At 39.5% G+C, this 17,529-nt stretch overlaps 1 protein-coding gene across 4 annotated transcripts in view; it reads right to left on the bottom strand.

The window, feature by feature from the left end:
* Positions 1 to 1,776: 1,776 nt before the first annotated feature.
* Positions 1,777 to 17,529, bottom strand: part of PARN (poly(A)-specific ribonuclease) — a 49,427-nt gene continuing 33,674 nt past the window's right edge. For all 4 annotated transcript variants that reach the window (XM_008064863.2, XM_008064861.2, XM_021715941.1 and 1 more), the window contains 6 exons: positions 14,904 to 14,981; positions 10,332 to 10,375; positions 7,173 to 7,215; positions 5,564 to 5,639; positions 2,812 to 2,922; positions 1,777 to 1,865 (listed from right to left, as the gene is read on the bottom strand). In XM_008064863.2, coding sequence (XP_008063054.1) covers positions 1,792 to 1,865; positions 2,812 to 2,922; positions 5,564 to 5,639; positions 7,173 to 7,215; positions 10,332 to 10,375; positions 14,904 to 14,981 — 426 coding nt within the window. In that variant the 3' untranslated portion in view covers positions 1,777 to 1,791. The remainder of the gene's footprint in view (positions 1,866 to 2,811; positions 2,923 to 5,563; positions 5,640 to 7,172; positions 7,216 to 10,331; positions 10,376 to 14,903; positions 14,982 to 17,529) is intronic.

Here is a 17,529-nt window from a genome sequence, read left to right as displayed (position 1 = left end):
CTGGCTGGGGCTGGGAAAACACCTCTTATCAACAGGGTGTCTGAATGAAACGTAATTGTACACCTAATCCTTAACTGTACCCCACAAAACTATAATAAAAATACTGATTAATTAAAAAAAAAAAAAAAGAAAAAAATAAAATAAAATGAAACTATGTATTTACTGTTCAGTTTATTGTGAATAATAGTCTTGCACAGTATTAGCATTAGATTGATCTAAAATACAGAAGGTCTTAGCTAAGCTTTTTACTTTGCTTATTTTTATTGCTCTGCATGTTGTGGTTACATACAATACTGATAAACTACAAGCAGCCTGTATCTAACCCAGTTTGTACCAAACATCTGATTTTATAAGAAGCTGATATTAGGGGAAAAGCAGGATCATTGTTTCAGATATTACAAATAAGTCAACATCTCCCAGTTGAAAAATAGTGTAGAACAGTGAATTTGACATCAAGTACATAAAAATGTAAGAAACAGCCATGATTAGAACCATATTTAGTGTCACCTGTGGGTTCCATGGTCTATGGCATAAACCACATTTCCAAAGATTTACAAAGATAAACACTGCCCCCAAAATAAGAGTTAAGAGCTAAGAAAATCATTTTTTTTCCCTTAAGGAACCAGATAAACAGCAAAGACTCAATGGTTACCAAAATTTATTTTCCATGTATAAAATAATCACCTTAACTTCCAATATACACCACATTTATCTCTAAACTTTCATAGAAAAAAGGAAGAACTTAAAAAGAAAAAAAGAAGAAGAAGAAGCCATAGTATGATAAAATTCACTAACTCGAACAATACCAATTCAGAACCTTAGGAATCCAGATGTTTGGAATGAACATCTGTCTCTGCAGCATGCCACCTAAGTACAACAGAGTGGTACTAGTATTTATACAGACATCTTAAGGAGACAGTACAGTATTATTACCTGGTATAGCAATGATAGTATTATAAAATGCTAAATATAATGTAAGGAAATCACATAACCAACACAGCACTGAAATCATATTTCTTTCAGTGGTGATGATCAACGTGGAATACCTTGTGCTTCCTGGCTCGTGCAGAATCTCCTAGAACCAACCCTGTCTTGGAGCTGGGGTAGAGATGAAGGTTTAGGGTTCTGGCACAGAGCCAAACTGTGGCCTGCTTGAGAAGTACATTCAGAACTGTGGTCTTAATTTTGCCAAACAAGCAAAACCGTACTTTGAAGTAAAACCTTTGAGATTCTTTAGAAATGCTCTGAACTTAAGACTCCCCTAAATCACCCTGAAATTATACCAACTTCTTACATACATGAGCAAAAAGCCTTTACTTTATTTATTAAGTCCATTCAGATGAAGGCTCAGGATGCAATGGCAATCAAAACTTCACAGATTTTCTGAAAAGTTATTTATATAACCAATATCTTCTTACAAGTAGTATTATTTAATCAGATAAAAATGCAAGCATAAATAATAAATTCACATATTAAGTTTGTTCCAGGCTAAGTGGAAACGTGTACACACATCTCCTTTGTAAAAAATTTAAGTGCCAAAACCACAGTTCTTTTCTTGAAAGAGACGCACTACCACTGGCAATGTTTTTTTTCTTTTTTTGAAGTCAATATTTTTAATAAATTAGTTCCCAAAAGGCCAATTTCTATTCTCAAAAAACATCTAAGTCACTTGAGATGAAAAACATTTTATCTGAAAATGTATTACAGCTCCCAATCATTCCAAATTGACATCCCAAAATACTGGGCTCTTCCACAGTGACAAAGCTTGGAGATTGGGACCCTCTTGATTACTTACTTGTTGAAAAAAGGTTCAATGAGTTTTGATCTGGCAGACACATGAATTTTTGGAGGACTAAGAAAAGAACCTAATGAAGAAAAGAAGCAAAGTATTACACACAGTCACGTAGACAAAAATATATTTAAATCAACAGTATGGCTCAACAAGGGTAAATGGTATTCTTACTGGTCAAGTGCCATGTCACAGGTAAGTATCAGTGGTTCTTCCCTGCCTATTCCCATCTCCTGATCTCCTCCAACTCCTGCCTCAAAACCTTCCCACTTCTAATTGGGTGAGTGGATCTCTGGGTGAGTGTTATAGATTGAATGTGTTCCCTAAAAATTTGTATGTTGAAGCCTAATCCCCAGTGACAGTATTTGGAGGTGAGACTACTGGGAGGTAATTAGATCATGAGGGTGGAGCCCTTCTAAGGGAGATTAATGCCCTTACAAGAAGAGGCAGGAGCTGGGCACAGTGGCTCATGTCTGTAATCCCAACTTTGGGAGGCTGAAGTGAGAGTACTGCCTGAGTCCAGGGGTTCGAGACCAGCCTGGGTAACTTGGGGAGACCTCATCTCTAAATAAAAATAATTAGCCAGGCATGGTGGCGCATGCTTGTGGTTCTAGCTACTTGGAAATCTGAGACGGAAGGATCACCTGAGCCCAGCAGGTGGAGGCTGCCATGGCCATGAGCATGCCGTGGCACTCTAGCCTAGGCAACAGAGTGGGACTCCTACTCAAAAAAAAAAAAAAAAAAAAAAGAAGAGACAGGAGAGCATCATCCTTCTTTGCTCTCCATCATGTGAGGAGAGGACATGAGAAGATGGCTACCTGCAAACCAGGAAGTGGGCCCTCACCAGACACTGGATCTGTCAGCAACTGATCTTGGACTTCCCAGCCTCCAGAACTATGAGAAATAAATGTCTGTTGTTTAAGTCCTCCAGTCTACAGTAAATTGTTATAGCAGCCTAAGGTGGGAGACAGGTAAGAATCCACTATACATCACAGAGTATTAGAAACACATATGGTGCATACCTAGGTAATTTGCCATAGAGATGAAGCACAGTCCTGTGATATAAGCATCATAGCCTGCCTCATGGAGTTGTTCAGAAGCTGTGTCATAACTTGGAAAACCTTCTGCACTTTCTAAATTAGAGAAAAAGAAAAAATGGTTTCTCCCAGGACATCACAAAACATGAAGACTAGTAAGTACATTGTGCTACCAAATCCAAATTGCTTTAGTATATGCTGTAGCAATATCCTAAATAAGCAAAGGAAAAAAGTTACTTCTTAATTCTCTCCATATAAGACCTTATAATCCAAGATAACAGAGTCACTGAAAATGAGGGTTTTGGTCTAAACTAGAGAAATGCCTCGGTTACACTATGAACCTCAGCCATGAGCCAGGTTCGTTGGCTCAGCCTGTAATCCTGCACCTTTGGAGGCTGAGGTGAGTGGATTGCCTGAGCCCGCGGGTTCAAGACCCACCTGTGCAACTTGGCAAGACCTCATCTCTACAATAAATCAAAAATTAGCCGGGTGTGGTAGCATGAGCCTGTAGTTCCAGCTACCTGGAAGGCTGAGGCGGAAGGATCGCCGGAGCCCAGCAGGTCGAGGTTGCAGTGGCCGGGAGCGGCCACTGCACTCCAGTCTGGGCAACAGAATGAGACTCCAACTCTAAAAAAGAAACTCAGCCATGGATTTTTATCATCCCATATTGGTGGGTGCTATTCAACATCATATATGGTCCATGAAAAGAAAATTCTTACCTTACACATGATGATAATATCAGGACACAAAAGATATTTCAGAACAAAGATTAATAGCATGGACCCTGGAGTCACACAGTCTGAGTCTGATTCTCTGTCCCACCACTCATTTGCTATGTAAACTTAGGCAAGCCACTTCTCCTCTAACTCTCCAATTATGTAAAATGGAAATGATATTCAAACCTCCCTCACATAAAGTTTTTGTGAGGATCAGAGGAGATAAAAGTAAAACTCTTACCTAGTGCTTGGTACATGGTAAGTGCTCAGAAATTGTTATGTATCAATACTCCAGGCAACCCCTCCAAAAAACAAAAGGCTTGAGTGCTATCGGCAGACCAAATTCAATATTGTTCTCTACTATGTTTCCAAGCTTAGGGATCCAAAGATGACAACACAACCAGCTCCAAAGATAAATCACAACTTGCTGTAATGCTGTCCTTGGATCATGGGGCCACATCATGATTAGATCATTCTTTCATATATGATTCTTTTGCCACACTGATAAACACAAATGTTAGCAGATAATGCCTGAGAAGAGTGACCTGCTTTAGACTAAATTCTGTACCAGAGAGTACCAGAATTATATATGGAAATAATAGGCTAAAACTATTAACTCATAAATTATATTTCCTACACCCATTCTGGAAATGAATGTCAAGAATGCTATTACAACACAGAATCAACAGCATGAATGGAAATTAACAATGAAAAGGCTGCAACTTTTTACTTTTTATGTCAATACAATACTCTTTAAGCAAGAATTCTTTCACCTCCACAAGTATTAAACATTAGACTCAAAGTTTTTTTTAAAAAAAAGGCCCTTTAACATGGCAGCCACCTAAGTAATAGCTTCCGTTCTATCACCAGATGAAACACATTATTTCCAAAATCAATTATTTCCATTATATTGTTACAGAAAAAGTCTAGGTTTTCTTCCCCCACCACCACCCATTTTCTTAATTCCTTTCTTGGACAATTACCCAGAAAGAGAAGCAAATAACTGTAATCTTGGTGCTTTAATACCTTGCATTATCAATTTTTAATCCTATTATCAATGTCTTTAGAAGTTTACAGGCTACAGTTAATGGAATGCTAATTACAGTATCAGCAGCACAATTAGGCTAAAAGGGACCAAAGCAGTAGTACCGGAAGGCCCACCAAATACCTGGGTAGTGGCCAGACGTGGCAAAACACTTCTATCTCCCAAGAAACATTCCTCCCAACTTCTGGTTTTCCTCAATGCTGCTGCTTCCACTCCCTAAACCAGTTCAGAAAGAGGCAGGGATGGGGGACTCTCCTTAATCTCATCTGTGAACTCAGTTCTTGGGCTTTTTTGACACAGAAGATATACCTTCATTCTACCCCTGGCTATTAATCACCATAATGCACCATAGAAGAGAAAGATACATCAAGTTTTGTGAGAATTCCAAGCACTAGGAAATACAAGCCCGGAAGCTTTAATTGCTAAAATTCTCAATGAATGGCTACACAACCCTATTAACATAAAATAGATGTAGAATTAGAAGACCATCCTTATTCAGAAATCAGTAACTCAGGCCAGGCACAGTGGCTCACACCTGTAATCCCAGCACTTTGGGAGGCCAAGGCGAGAGGATTGTCTAGGAGCTGGAGACCCGCCTGGGAAAAATAGCAAGACCTCGTCTCTGCATTAAGTCAAAAAATTAGCTGGGCATAGTGGCATGTGCCTGTAGTCCCAACTACTTGGAGGGCTGAGGCAGAAAAATCTGAGCCTAGCAGGTCAAAGCTGTGGTGACTGTGATCATGCCACTGGCACTCCAGCCTGGGCGACAGAGTAAGATTTCGACTCAAAAGAAGAAAAAAAAAATAGGGGGAGAAGAGAAAACTGTAACTCAACACAAAGCATGAGCAATTTAATTCAGCCAAAATATTTAAGTATACAATACAGTTTCTAGAGCCATTTCACCTTTCTTCTACAATATACATCAATAATTACCACAAAGAGTTTAGGGGTTTTCAGGTTTGTTTACTAATCTTACCAACTTTAGGTGGGCTGAAAGGTGTCTCTTTTAACCGCTTTTCCAACTCTGCAAGGGATGTGTTGTTAATGATATCCTGCAAACCAAGAAGAAAAGAATTATGAGACTTCATCATCTCAGTGCAATATATATTAAAATGATTCACTGTCAGTACAAAAAAAAGTATCTAGTACTGCCCCCTTGTGTTCTGTAAAGAAACACAGAAGTCACAGTTTATTCAATGTGAAAGAGAAGCAGCAAGTTTTGTTTTGTTTTTTAATCTGTGATTTTGTTTTTAATTACCTTGAGTTTTATGATCACACATAATTTTTAAATTTGTGTGTATCTCCTCTACTTTAATCCTTCTAATGAGTTGGCAAAAGCACCATTCCCAATCACATATACATAGTAGTTACACGGTTTTATGTGTTTTGGTGCCTGTTAAAAGACAATCCTAAATTATAACTTTAGTCTGATTTAGATAGTTAAGAATTCAAAAGTAAAAGTTAACTTGCTGCTATTTACTGTCACACTAACTTTTAAAAGCACTTGACCTTAAAGATCACCTATAAAAACAGAAAATCATTAAATACTCTTTATTTGATATTACACATAAACCACACTAAAATACTAAGAAGTAGAAAGTTTAATTTTCACTATGTGAAAAGTATAACCGAATGAAAAGAAGATGCATTAAATACCTACGAACGTTTTGCCAGAAGGTTATACTACTCTGGAATTCATTTCACTCAGTTATATTAAGTTACTTTACAAAGTAACAAATGATTATTCCTTTACTTAAATTCTCTCGATTAGAAAATATATCCAAAATACATAAAATAAGAAAAAGAAAATGAAGAAAGGAAGAACTGTGTAACCTATTCAAAAATTAATTGTGCATTTCAATATTAAAAACTTATATTAGCTGGGCTCGGTGGCTCAGCCTGTAATCCTGCGCTTTGGGAGGCTGAGGTGAGTGGATTGCCTGAGCCCGCAGGTTCAAGACCCACCTGGGCAACTTGACGAGACTTCATCTCTACAATAAGTCAAAAAATCAGCCGGGCATGGTAGCCTGTAATTCCGGTTACTCGGAAGGCTGAGGCGGAAGGATCGCCAGAGCCCAGCAGGTCGAGGCTGCGGTGGCCGGGAGCGGCCACTGCACTCCAGTCTGGGTGACAGAGTGCGACTCCAACTCAAAAAAAAAAACTTATATTAATAAGCCGGGTGTGGTAGCAGCCTGTAGTTGCAGCTACTTGGAAGGCTGAGGTGGAAGCATTGCCTAAGCCCAGCAGGTTGAGGCTGCAGTGGACATGAGTGTGCCACTGCACTCCAGCCTGGGTGACAGATTGAGACTCCAACTCGAAAAATAAAAAAAAAGAACAAAGAACAAAGGACATATATATAATTCCACCACTCAAAGACAACCATTATTCACATTTTTATACACATGTTTCTGGTCTTTTTCCAATTTTTTTCTCCTTCCTTCTTTCTTTCTTTTTCTTTTCTTTTTTTTTTTTTAATGTATTTGAAATGACGTTTAAATAGACCAGCATCCCAAAGCTCTTAGAAGAAATTATTTCAAAATTTTAAATATAAAGATTATCAGTGACAGCTCAAATTTAAATAATACCTTAAAAGGTTGTGTACTGGCCATCAATTTAGTATCCAAGAGTCTAAAAACAAAAAAATTAAAAAGGTAAACAAAATGTGTATCAGTGTTCAAAATGTATTTTATTCAAATACATAAAATAGGTAATATATGAATACTTTAAATACTTATACATAAAAATACACACTTAAGACACAAAATATTTAATACACAAAGTACTTAAACATAAACAGAGGAATTAAGCACATCAGCCACCTTGAACCTAGCTACATTAGAGTAGGTACTCCGTCCCATCACCAGCAACTTCAAGTAGCTGTGGGAGTGTCTACACTAACACACTCAGGGCCCAGACTCCAGAGTCACTGTGTACCCTGAGAGAGTGTGGGCTACATCAATCTCAAGAGTAAGTCAATACCCTCAACTTGAGCTGGGATCAGTGGCTCAGCCTGTAATCCCGTGCCTTTGGGAGGCTGAGGTGGGTGGATTGCCTGAACCCGCCTGGGCAACTTAGTGAGACCTTATCTCTACAATGAATAAAAAGATTAGCCGGGCGTGGTAGCGCACGCCTGTAATTCCGGCTACTCGGAAGGCTGAGGTGGAAGGATCGCCAGAGCCCAGCAGGTCGAGGCTGCAGTGGCCGGGAGTGGCCACTGCACTCCAGTCTGGGCGACAGAATGAGACTCCAACTCAAAAAAAACCAAAAAAACAAAAAACAACAAACAAACAAAAATACCCTCAACTTGTTTGTCTCAAACCGCTAACCAAATAGTGCTACTACTCAGGTTTGTACACTATACATTCTTATGAGGGACCAAAATCTGCATTTGCTACATTTATGCTGCTGTTGTTATTTCTCATTACTCTATTTCAGAAATGGAAATACCAAAAAGAGAGAGAAGGGGACTGACTAATATGAAAACTCTATATGAAAACTTTTTTACATAAATGTGAATATGGTGGATAACAGAATAGAAATACAAGTCAGGCTTGGTGGCTCAGCCTGTAATCCCATGCTTTGGAAGGCTGAGGTGAGTGAATTGCCTGAGCAGGTTCGAGATCCGCCTGGGCATCATGGCAAGACCTCATCTCTACAATAAATCAAAAATTAGCCAGGCGTGGTAGCACGCGCCTGTAGTTCCAGCTAGTTGGAAGGCTGAGGTGGAAGGATCGTCAGAGACCAGCAGGTCGAGGCTGCGGTGGCCACGAGCCAGTCTGGATGACAGAGTGAGACTCCAACTCAAAAAAAAAACAAAAAAAAAAAACCAGGATCGAAATAGCTCAGCCGGGCTCGGTGGCTCAGCCTGTAATCCCGCGCCTTTGGGAGGCTGAGGTAAGTGGATTGCCTGAGCCCGCGGGTTCGAGACCCGCCTGGGCAGGCGAGACCTCATCTCTACCATACTTCAAAAAATGAGCTGGGTGTGGTGGCGTGCGCCTGTAGTTCCAGCTACTCGGAAGGCTGGGGTGGAAGGATCGCTGGAGCCCAGCAGGTCGAGGCTGTGGTGGCTGGGAGCGGCCACTGCACTCCAGTCTGGGCGACAGAGTGAGACTGCAACTCAAAAAAAAAAAAAAGAAATAGCCCAGCTGGGCCAAGTGCAGTGATGCACTCCTGTAATCCTAGTACTTTGGAAAGCTGAGGCGAGAGAACTGTCTGAGCCCAGGGGTTCAAGACCAGTCTAAGCAACATAGCAAGACCTCATGTCTACAAAAATCCAAAAATTAGACACAGTGACGCACACCCAGCCAAGCTACCTAGGATGCTGAGATGGAACACTTGAGCCCAGGAGGTGGAGGCTGCAGTGAGCCGTGATCATGCACCACTGAACTCCAGCCTGAGTAACAGATTAAAAAAAAGAAAAAAGGACAACCCCCTTGAGTCCCCTCCCACAAGGGGAGCTTTTCTGTCCTCTCAATGAAAGAAAGAAAGAAAGAAAGAAAGAAAGAAAGAAAGAAAGAAAGAAAGAAAGAAAGAAAGAAAGAAAGAAAAGAAAAAAAAAAAGAAATAAGCAGCTTTTCTGTCCTCTCAATGAAAGAAAGAAAGAAAGAAAGAAAGAAAAGAAAGAAAAGAAAGAAAAAGAAAAGAAAAGAAAAGAAAAAAGAAATAGGCCGGGCACGGTGGGTGGCTCATGCCTATAATGCCAACACTTTGGGAGGCCAAGGTGAGAGGATTGCCTGAGCTCACAGGGTCGAGACCAGCCTGGGCAACTTGGCAAGACCTCATCTCTACAATAAATTAAAAAAAAAAAAAATTAGCCAGGCATGGTGGAGCGTGCCTGTAGTTCCAGCTACTTGAAAGCCTGAGGTGAGAAGATCACCTGAGCCCAGAAAGTTGAAGTTGTGGTGGCCATGAGCATGCCATTGCACTCCAGCCTGGGCAATAGAGTGAGACTCCAACTCAAAAGAAAAAAAAACAAGAAAAGAAAAGAAATAGCCAAATTGAAAGAGCAACTTTTCGGTCACCATGCCTGTCCCTCTTCAATGGGTCCTATAACAGACTTTTGCTCTGTAAGCTCTACATGGCGGACATGTGATCTCCCATGTGACATATTAGAACTATCACACACTTTTTTTAAAAAATAGAAATGGGGTCTCGCTGTGTCGCTCAGACTGGTCTCAAACTCCTGGCCTCAAGTGATCCTCCCACCTCAGCCCCCAAGTTGTTGGGATTACAGGTATAAGCCACTGCACCCAGCCAACTTGCAATATTAACAGTGGAAAATACTAAAAGGAAAAGGCACTGACTTAAAATGAAGGAAAAATATCTCCAGCCAAACAGTTCTTGACCAACTAGACAGTACCCTCTGACCAACTAGATAGTACCCTCTGAAGTGAAGATGGACACTTCAGTAGTCACAAGGCCATCCCACATCCAAGACAGACGAGAGTCATCTCAAGGAGTCTGGACCAGTTCCTCAGACAGAGAAATGTGGGATCAGACAAAAGGAGTCACCACCTACTTGCACTCTTGGTTCAGATTTTGATGTTTAATGGGATAACAATACTAGTAGTAAAGTATAAAAGCAAACCATCACAAAGTTGAGATATTAAATAATTTTCAGTCTTGTTTTTTTATTAGGTCTAATCATGATGTAATGGTTTTAACAAGTTATTATATCCTTCCTTGTATTATATATGTCACAATGACTGTTTTATTTAAAAGACAAATCCTCAAAGAAAGCTTACCTGGGGAATACACATGTTGTCATCTCTTTAAACTCATTTAAGTCCTAGAAAACAGAGAATGACTTGTTACAATGTTCCTCATATACTCACAGTATTCAGAAACATATGTAAACAGCTCGGGTTCCATAACTGTCTTAAGCAATCACATCTCTCAAAGGCTTTAAGCTAAACTGCAAAACCTATTTCTAGTTAATAATTACTTTTTTAAAAACTTCCCAATTATTTTTTTTAAAACTTCCTAACTTCTCACTGATTGAGAACCATATGACCTGATAACTAACCTTTGCATAACCAAAAAAGACAAATTTAATGATTTTATAGCCGAAATGGAAAAGGGGAGACTTCCTACTATATGTAAGACAACAAATTTGAGGCTCAAAATAAATCCAGAAAACTTCCAGTAACAGCTAACAGACTGTGGCCCATTACATAAACTTATCATAATATCGAGACTAACAGAGTCATTTAAATTCAATGATTTATATAGGAAATGGACATACTATAAACTAGCATAGATATTCACTGGGATCACCTTTGAAATGTTAGTAAAAAAACAACCATGAAAAAACAGGCCTTTCAATACATGACTCATGTTTTAACTGCCCAGAAAATTGCTTAAGTGGCATTAATAGCAAGTACCTAAACAATTCATTTTCCAGGAAGTTTATTTTGATCAGGAAGCCTAGAGCTGAAATGAGAGTACTCTCATTTTGAATCAACTCATTTACATATATAATTACAACGCTAGACTGAGTAGCCATACTCCTGACCCTTTGTAAACTACACTTATCTTCAATGTTATTCATGCTTCCTAGGAAACTGCCATTTCCAATTAGCTTTCCAAGACTGTAAATACAAAGTATATTTAGCTAGTTTGAAATATTTATCAGCTTTTCAGTGGCTATAGTTAAATTAATGGGCAATACATGAACAAGTGGTTTCAATGCTACGTCAAACAAAAAATTCAATAATGACTGTAATCTCTCAATACCACTGAAGTTTTACAAGCAAGGAAAAAGGAGAATTACAGCTACCTCCAGGACCAACATATAGCAGAGTTCTAGACCAATGCCTTCTAAAATGTCAAGTTCAAGTACCAAGATGACTTATAAGAAGAAATTCTCCCCTAAAAGATAGCTTCAAAATATGGATTCTTTACTGTCCTTTTAAGTGCAAAATTTAGTGCCAGTGCATGTAAAAGTTCTACTTTTTATTATTTTTCATTTTTTTAGAGATGCTTTGTTGCCTGGGCTAGATTCGACTGCCTGAGCACAGGCAATCCTCCTTCCTCAGCCTTCTGAGTAGCTGTGACAATAGACATGCACCACCATACCCAGCTAGTTCCACCATTCTATTTTATTTTTGAGTCAGGGACTCACTCTGACACCCTGGATGGAGTGCAGCGGCATGCTTATCACACCCTTGAAATACTGGGCTAAAGGATCAACCCTCCTCAGTCTTCCAAATAGCTGGCACTACTTGCTACTTACACCAACTAATTTTTTTTTTGCAGAGATGAGATCTTGCTATTTTGCCTAGGTTGACCTTGAACTCCTATGCTCAAGCAATCCTCTCACCTAGGCCTCCCAAAGTACTGGAATTATAGTTGTTAGCCACCACATCTGGCTAGTTCTACCATTTTAAATAGGTTTTCTCATTTATTCTCATCACTTCTTCCAAAGGAAGTTAGAAGAAAACCATTTTATCCCTCTGACAATGCCAGGAGCATAAAGAGTTAAGTAACTGACCAAGGTAGCCTTAGTAATGAAGCAGGGAATTAAACTGTTTATTCTAACCCACCTCCTATTCTGTAACATATCACTTACTCTTTCTACCTGAATGCAATTCAAGACAAATTTCATTCAATTTAACATTCATTAAGTGCTTATATACAATGCGCTATGCTAGGCTCTTAGACACAGACAATAAAAAAGCTATACTCCTTGTTCAAAGAACCAGATATCTAGAAGAACGAGAAGGAAGTTATGCTGTATAATACAAGACGAAATTTATGTACCCTAGAGGTACAAAGTTCTGTGGGAGTTCAGAGAAAGAAAATATCATTTCTTGGGCAAGGCAGCAGTCAGCAAAAATTTCAAGGAGGAGGCATAAGCTATACTGTGGAAAAATAAGGTAAAGCTGTATATAGCAACACTGGGAAGAGTTAAAGAAAATTCACGTTGGAGGAAACTATATACCAAAACCACAAACCTAGGAACCTGTTTACAAAGCAATTCTCAGGAAACAAATAAGCCAGTCTGGGAAGGAGAGTAATAAGTAGTTAGACTACACAGAAAGCCTGGGCCAGGTCACAGAAAGCCTGATCTGCCAGGCTATAAAGTGTCAGTCATATAGAAAAACAAATAATGCAGAATTTTTTAAGAATTTTGAACAGGTTTAATGATGTGAACAGAGCCATACATCAGAAGATTACAAAACTGGCACAGTCAGAAGATACATCATTCGTTAAATCAACATTTAATGCCTTCTATGTGCCAAGCTCTGTTTGGTATTCAAAATGCCTAGAAGCACAGTATTAAATACACTTTCCCCTTTCCTTATTGATAACTTCATTGCTTTAAAGGTCCCAAAGTCAGAAGGGAAGCTGCTACTTTGGTTTATTTGGCCATTAAGAAGTAGGTGAGCCGGGCTCGGTGGCTCAGCCTGTAATCCCGCGCCTTTGGGAGGCTGAGGTGAGTGGATTGCCTGAGCCCCCGGGTTCAAGACCTGCCTGGGCACCGAGACCTCATCTCTACAATAAATCAAAAAATCAGCTAGATGTGGTAGCGTATGCCTGTAACTCCGGCTACTTGGAAGGCTGAGGTGGAAGGATCGCCGGAGCCCAGCAGGTCGAGGCTGCTGTGGCCAGGAGCAGCCACTGCACTCCAGTCTGGGCGACAGAGTGAGACTCCAGCTCAAAAAAAAAAAAAGTAGGTGATCAGAAATAAACATCAGCTCATTAGACTTAAGAAATGCAGATCTATACCTGTCTCACTTGCTTTGAGACTCACAACCGTGAAGCCACTGAATCCCAGAAGGTGACAGGGTTGTCGTGGAAAGTGCAACAACTTAAGGTTGCATAAATAGGATAAGGAGAGCAACAGACCCACTGTACTCAGTGGCTGGGCTGCACTGTATTTTCCAAAGGAGGGTACAGTAATCAGGATGTGAAGGAAACAATGTGTCCTAAGAAATGTGAAGTAACCGAAGGTTTGCAGTTGTATAAACGAGACTGAACTTTCAAGTAGGTGCCTTCCAATCCAGAAGTAACAAAAGATTAATCTAATCTGATGGCAGTTCTAAGCAGATGTTGGCAAACTATGGCCTGCAGGCCTAATTTAGCCCACCACTATTTTTAAATAAAGTTTTATTGCAGCACAGCCACACCCACTTATTTATGTATTCTATTACATAATTGAATATTATGGGGACTACAATGGCAGAGTTGAGAGCTGTGACAGAGACTATATAACCTGGAAAGCCAAAAATACTTTACTATCTAGCCCTTTATAGAAAAAGTTTGCCAATCTCTAGTTTAAAGGATGGGCTGAAGGTTGAAGGGGGACAGGTAATCCTACCTGGAGTTTAATAAAGCTGCTTGTAAAAGAAATAAAAAGAACCCAGATGTGAAAGACATAAAGATAAAATTGCCAAGATTTGATAACTGCCTGGATCTGGGAACAAAGCAAGAGTCAAAATTGACGCTGAAAATAGAGTTGATAACTGGTTATCATTTATGGTAATAGCTTGTAGACAGTAAGAAGGAAGGAAAGGTAATGTAAAATAAATACCTTGTTAAGCCATTCTTTTTTAAGAGATGGGGGTCTCAAACCTTTGGCCTCAAGTGATCCTCCCACCCTGGCCTCCCAAAGTGCTAGGATTATAGGTGTGAGCCACTGTGCCCAGCTGAGACATATAAATTTTAAATACTTAGTCTAAGGGTTATCCAGATGGAAATGTCTGGAGTCCAGCATGAAATGTATACCAAGATGTGAGGAGAGACCACGGCTGAGGATAAAGATGTTGGCATCTACAGCTGAAGATGTGAAAGTGGGTAAGATCACTAAAAGAAAACACAGAGAGAAAAATAAAAGAGAGTAGAGTACAGAGTAAGTGATGGCAGGGAAATGAGATGAAGCCACATGCACAGCTAGGGAGCAGGAGAGGAAAGGCCAGTAGGGGAACCAAAGAAGCTTGTGCTTTGGTAAACTGAGAAAACTTGGCTCAAAGAGTGAAAAACACTATGAAAGTCAATAGAGAATCTAAGGAACGAACCTAGCAGGAGGCAACCAAGAATTTTGGAGGATTGGATCCAGTTCAACTGATACCACTTACCTTCACTGGCCCTGCTGTGTCTAATTTTAGTGGTACCAAACCAGCAGCCCATACCTGTGGCCTAGGAACTACTACCCAGCACTAAATGGGCAAACCACTGGCATCAAGACAATGAAACAAATGTTAAGCCTTGCTCTGGCAGTGGCAATGACTAAAGATCCCTTAAAGTGGCTTGTACATACAGCTCGTCAAAAAAAGAGCATTGTGAATGTTAATACAAGCTGACAAATCACTTACCGTAGGTAGAGGACAGTAAAACTGATGAACTGTATGCATGACATCCAAGAGCATATTATGTCCGATAACAAGTTTTCCCTAAAGAAAGTCAAGGTTAGGAAAAAGACTTCTAGGTACAAAATTATACTGGGGTTTGAAAATAAAATGTATAGCCCAGACTCCATGAGGATTTTGTACTAAACTTGCTTTTCCACATTTAAATAAAAAAGTATAAACATACGCAAATAAATAAATTTGGGCTGGCTTCATGTTTCTTCAATTTTAGAGTATTAAATCCAGAATGCAAAATAAAAGCACCAAATAATTCTTTCTCATTGATCTTTTTTTTCTCAGATTTTTACTCATCGAGTCACCCTCAAGAATCAGAAGTAGCAAAATTTTCATCAAAGTGGTTTTTTTTGAGTCAGGGTCTCAACTCTGTTACGCAGGCCGGAGTGCAGTGACACATCACAGCTCACCATGGCTCAACCTCCTGGGCTCAGGTGATCCTTCTGCCTCAGACTCCCAAAATGGGCTCCCAAGCTAACTAGGACTACAGGCATGTGCAACCACCCCCAGCTAATTTTTTTTTTTTTTTTTGCTGAGATTACAGGGGTGAGCCACCGTACCTGGCTAAAGGGCTTTTCAAAGGTAAAATCTGAAAACACTGAGTCCCTTGAACTGCCAAAAAAACTGTGAAAGTAACTCTAAATATACGTTTGAGGACTATATTCTTTAAAACTATCTTTTTTTTTTTTGAGTCAGAGTCTCACTCTCACTCAGGCTAGAGTGCAGTAGCATGATCATAGTGCACAGTTGCCTCGACCTGCCAGGTTCAGGTGATCCTTCTGCCTCAGCCTCTTGAGTAGCTGGGACTACAGGTATGTGCTACCATGCTCAACTAATTTTTTTTTATTTATTGTAGAGATAAGGTCTCACTCTGCTGGGCTCAAGCAATCCTCTCACCTCGGTCTCCCAGAGTGCTGAGATTACAGGCATGAGACAACATGCCCAGCCTTATTTTAAATGATACATTCAGGACAATGCTAAAAGGTAAAAATAATTAAATTCTAACTATATTAAATAGAATGAATTTTTATCTCCTACATCAACTCTGTCAAATTTCATAAGGCATGTTCTTAAATACATAACCACTATAATTCTTTGCTTTTCAGTCAACTGAAATATAACCTCTGTGCTGGTGGTCCACTTGGAACAGTGGGCAGTATATCAGTCTCACAATACATGTTAACAAATTGCTCCATTTTGATAAAAACTAAGCTACCAAAATGGAACATTAACTTAGGTTTAGCAAGCCAGGTGACACTATTTTTTTTTTTTTAGTTGAAATCTCACTCTGTTGCCCAGGCTGGAATGCAGTGGCACGCTCACGGCCACCGCAGCCTCTACCTGCTAGGCTCAGGCAATCCTTCCACCTCAGCCTTCCAAGTAGCTGGAACCACAGGCACGTGCTACCACGGCTGGTTAATTTTTTTATTTCTTGTAGAGATGAGGTCTCACCAAGTTGCCCAGGCTGGTCTTGAACCCGTGGGCTCAGGCAATCCTCTCACCTTGGTCTCCCAAAGTGCGGAGATTATAATGAACCACCGCGCCTGGACAGCACAGTTTTTATTTATTTATTTTAAATTTTTTAGTTTGAAGATTAGGGTACAATTCAGGGTTCACTGTTTTTAACAGATAGCATTGATTCACCACAGTAAAGCTTTTTACTATGTCTCAAAGGACCTTCAGTGTAACACTGCTTGACCCATAGGACAAATATAATTCTTCAAAATAAATAATCCTACATAAATTCCTCCAATCCTAACAGACAACCAGTTCTTCAGGCTGAGTGTGTATATTCTGAAGAGCTATGCATCGCTAAGATACCGAATATTGATTGAAACCATGAAAAAGATGTATAGGAAACCCTAAATGGAATATAGACACTAAATAAATGAATCTTACTGTACACCATGCCCACACTGAGGGAGGTTAGGAAGAAAAAAACTAACTTGGAAAAGAGCATATGGACTATGTATTGTATGGCTAAAGACAAAAAGAACTGCTCAGAAATCATAAATGCCATAATCTCAACAAAGACTATGCTTCTCACAAGATATGGGTCAGTAGTACTGAAACTACTTTATGTGTATTCCAGGTTTAAACAAATATATACAATGTAGATAATAAGAACTGAATTTCTCACTGTTGAAAAAAGAGAAAAATAAACCCTATGGTATTGAATTGTTATCTGAGGTATCAGTATAAAGGCATGAATATACATATACATATATATGCATATATATAGGCACATACACACATATACAGAGAGACACAAAAATATAGCTATGTCCATATATGCCTAGGTCTACAAACATATCGTTCTTATATCTGTCCAGTGAGAAGGTTTAGAAGTAATGACATCAGAGTAGTAACCTAGAGCCAGATCTTCATTTTTAAACATCATTCCCCAATAAAAGGGACCAGAGCTCCTTGGAAAAGTCCTTGGTTCCATAGATGAGCCACAGACAGTACAAGATGAGCCTGGGGCCATTGCCTTACTAGACTTTGGTGTGGCCATGTGCTCTTTGAGCTATGGCCAGGCCGTGTTTTCTTTTTTTTTTTTTTTTTTTTTTTTTTTTTT

Source organism: Carlito syrichta, unplaced genomic scaffold (genome assembly GCF_000164805.1).
Source record: "Carlito syrichta isolate Samal-C Ts95f unplaced genomic scaffold, Tarsius_syrichta-2.0.1 Scaffold308086, whole genome shotgun sequence".
Lineage (NCBI taxonomy): Eukaryota > Metazoa > Chordata > Mammalia > Primates > Tarsiidae > Carlito > Carlito syrichta.
This window is presented reverse-complemented; position numbering and strand designations above follow the sequence as displayed.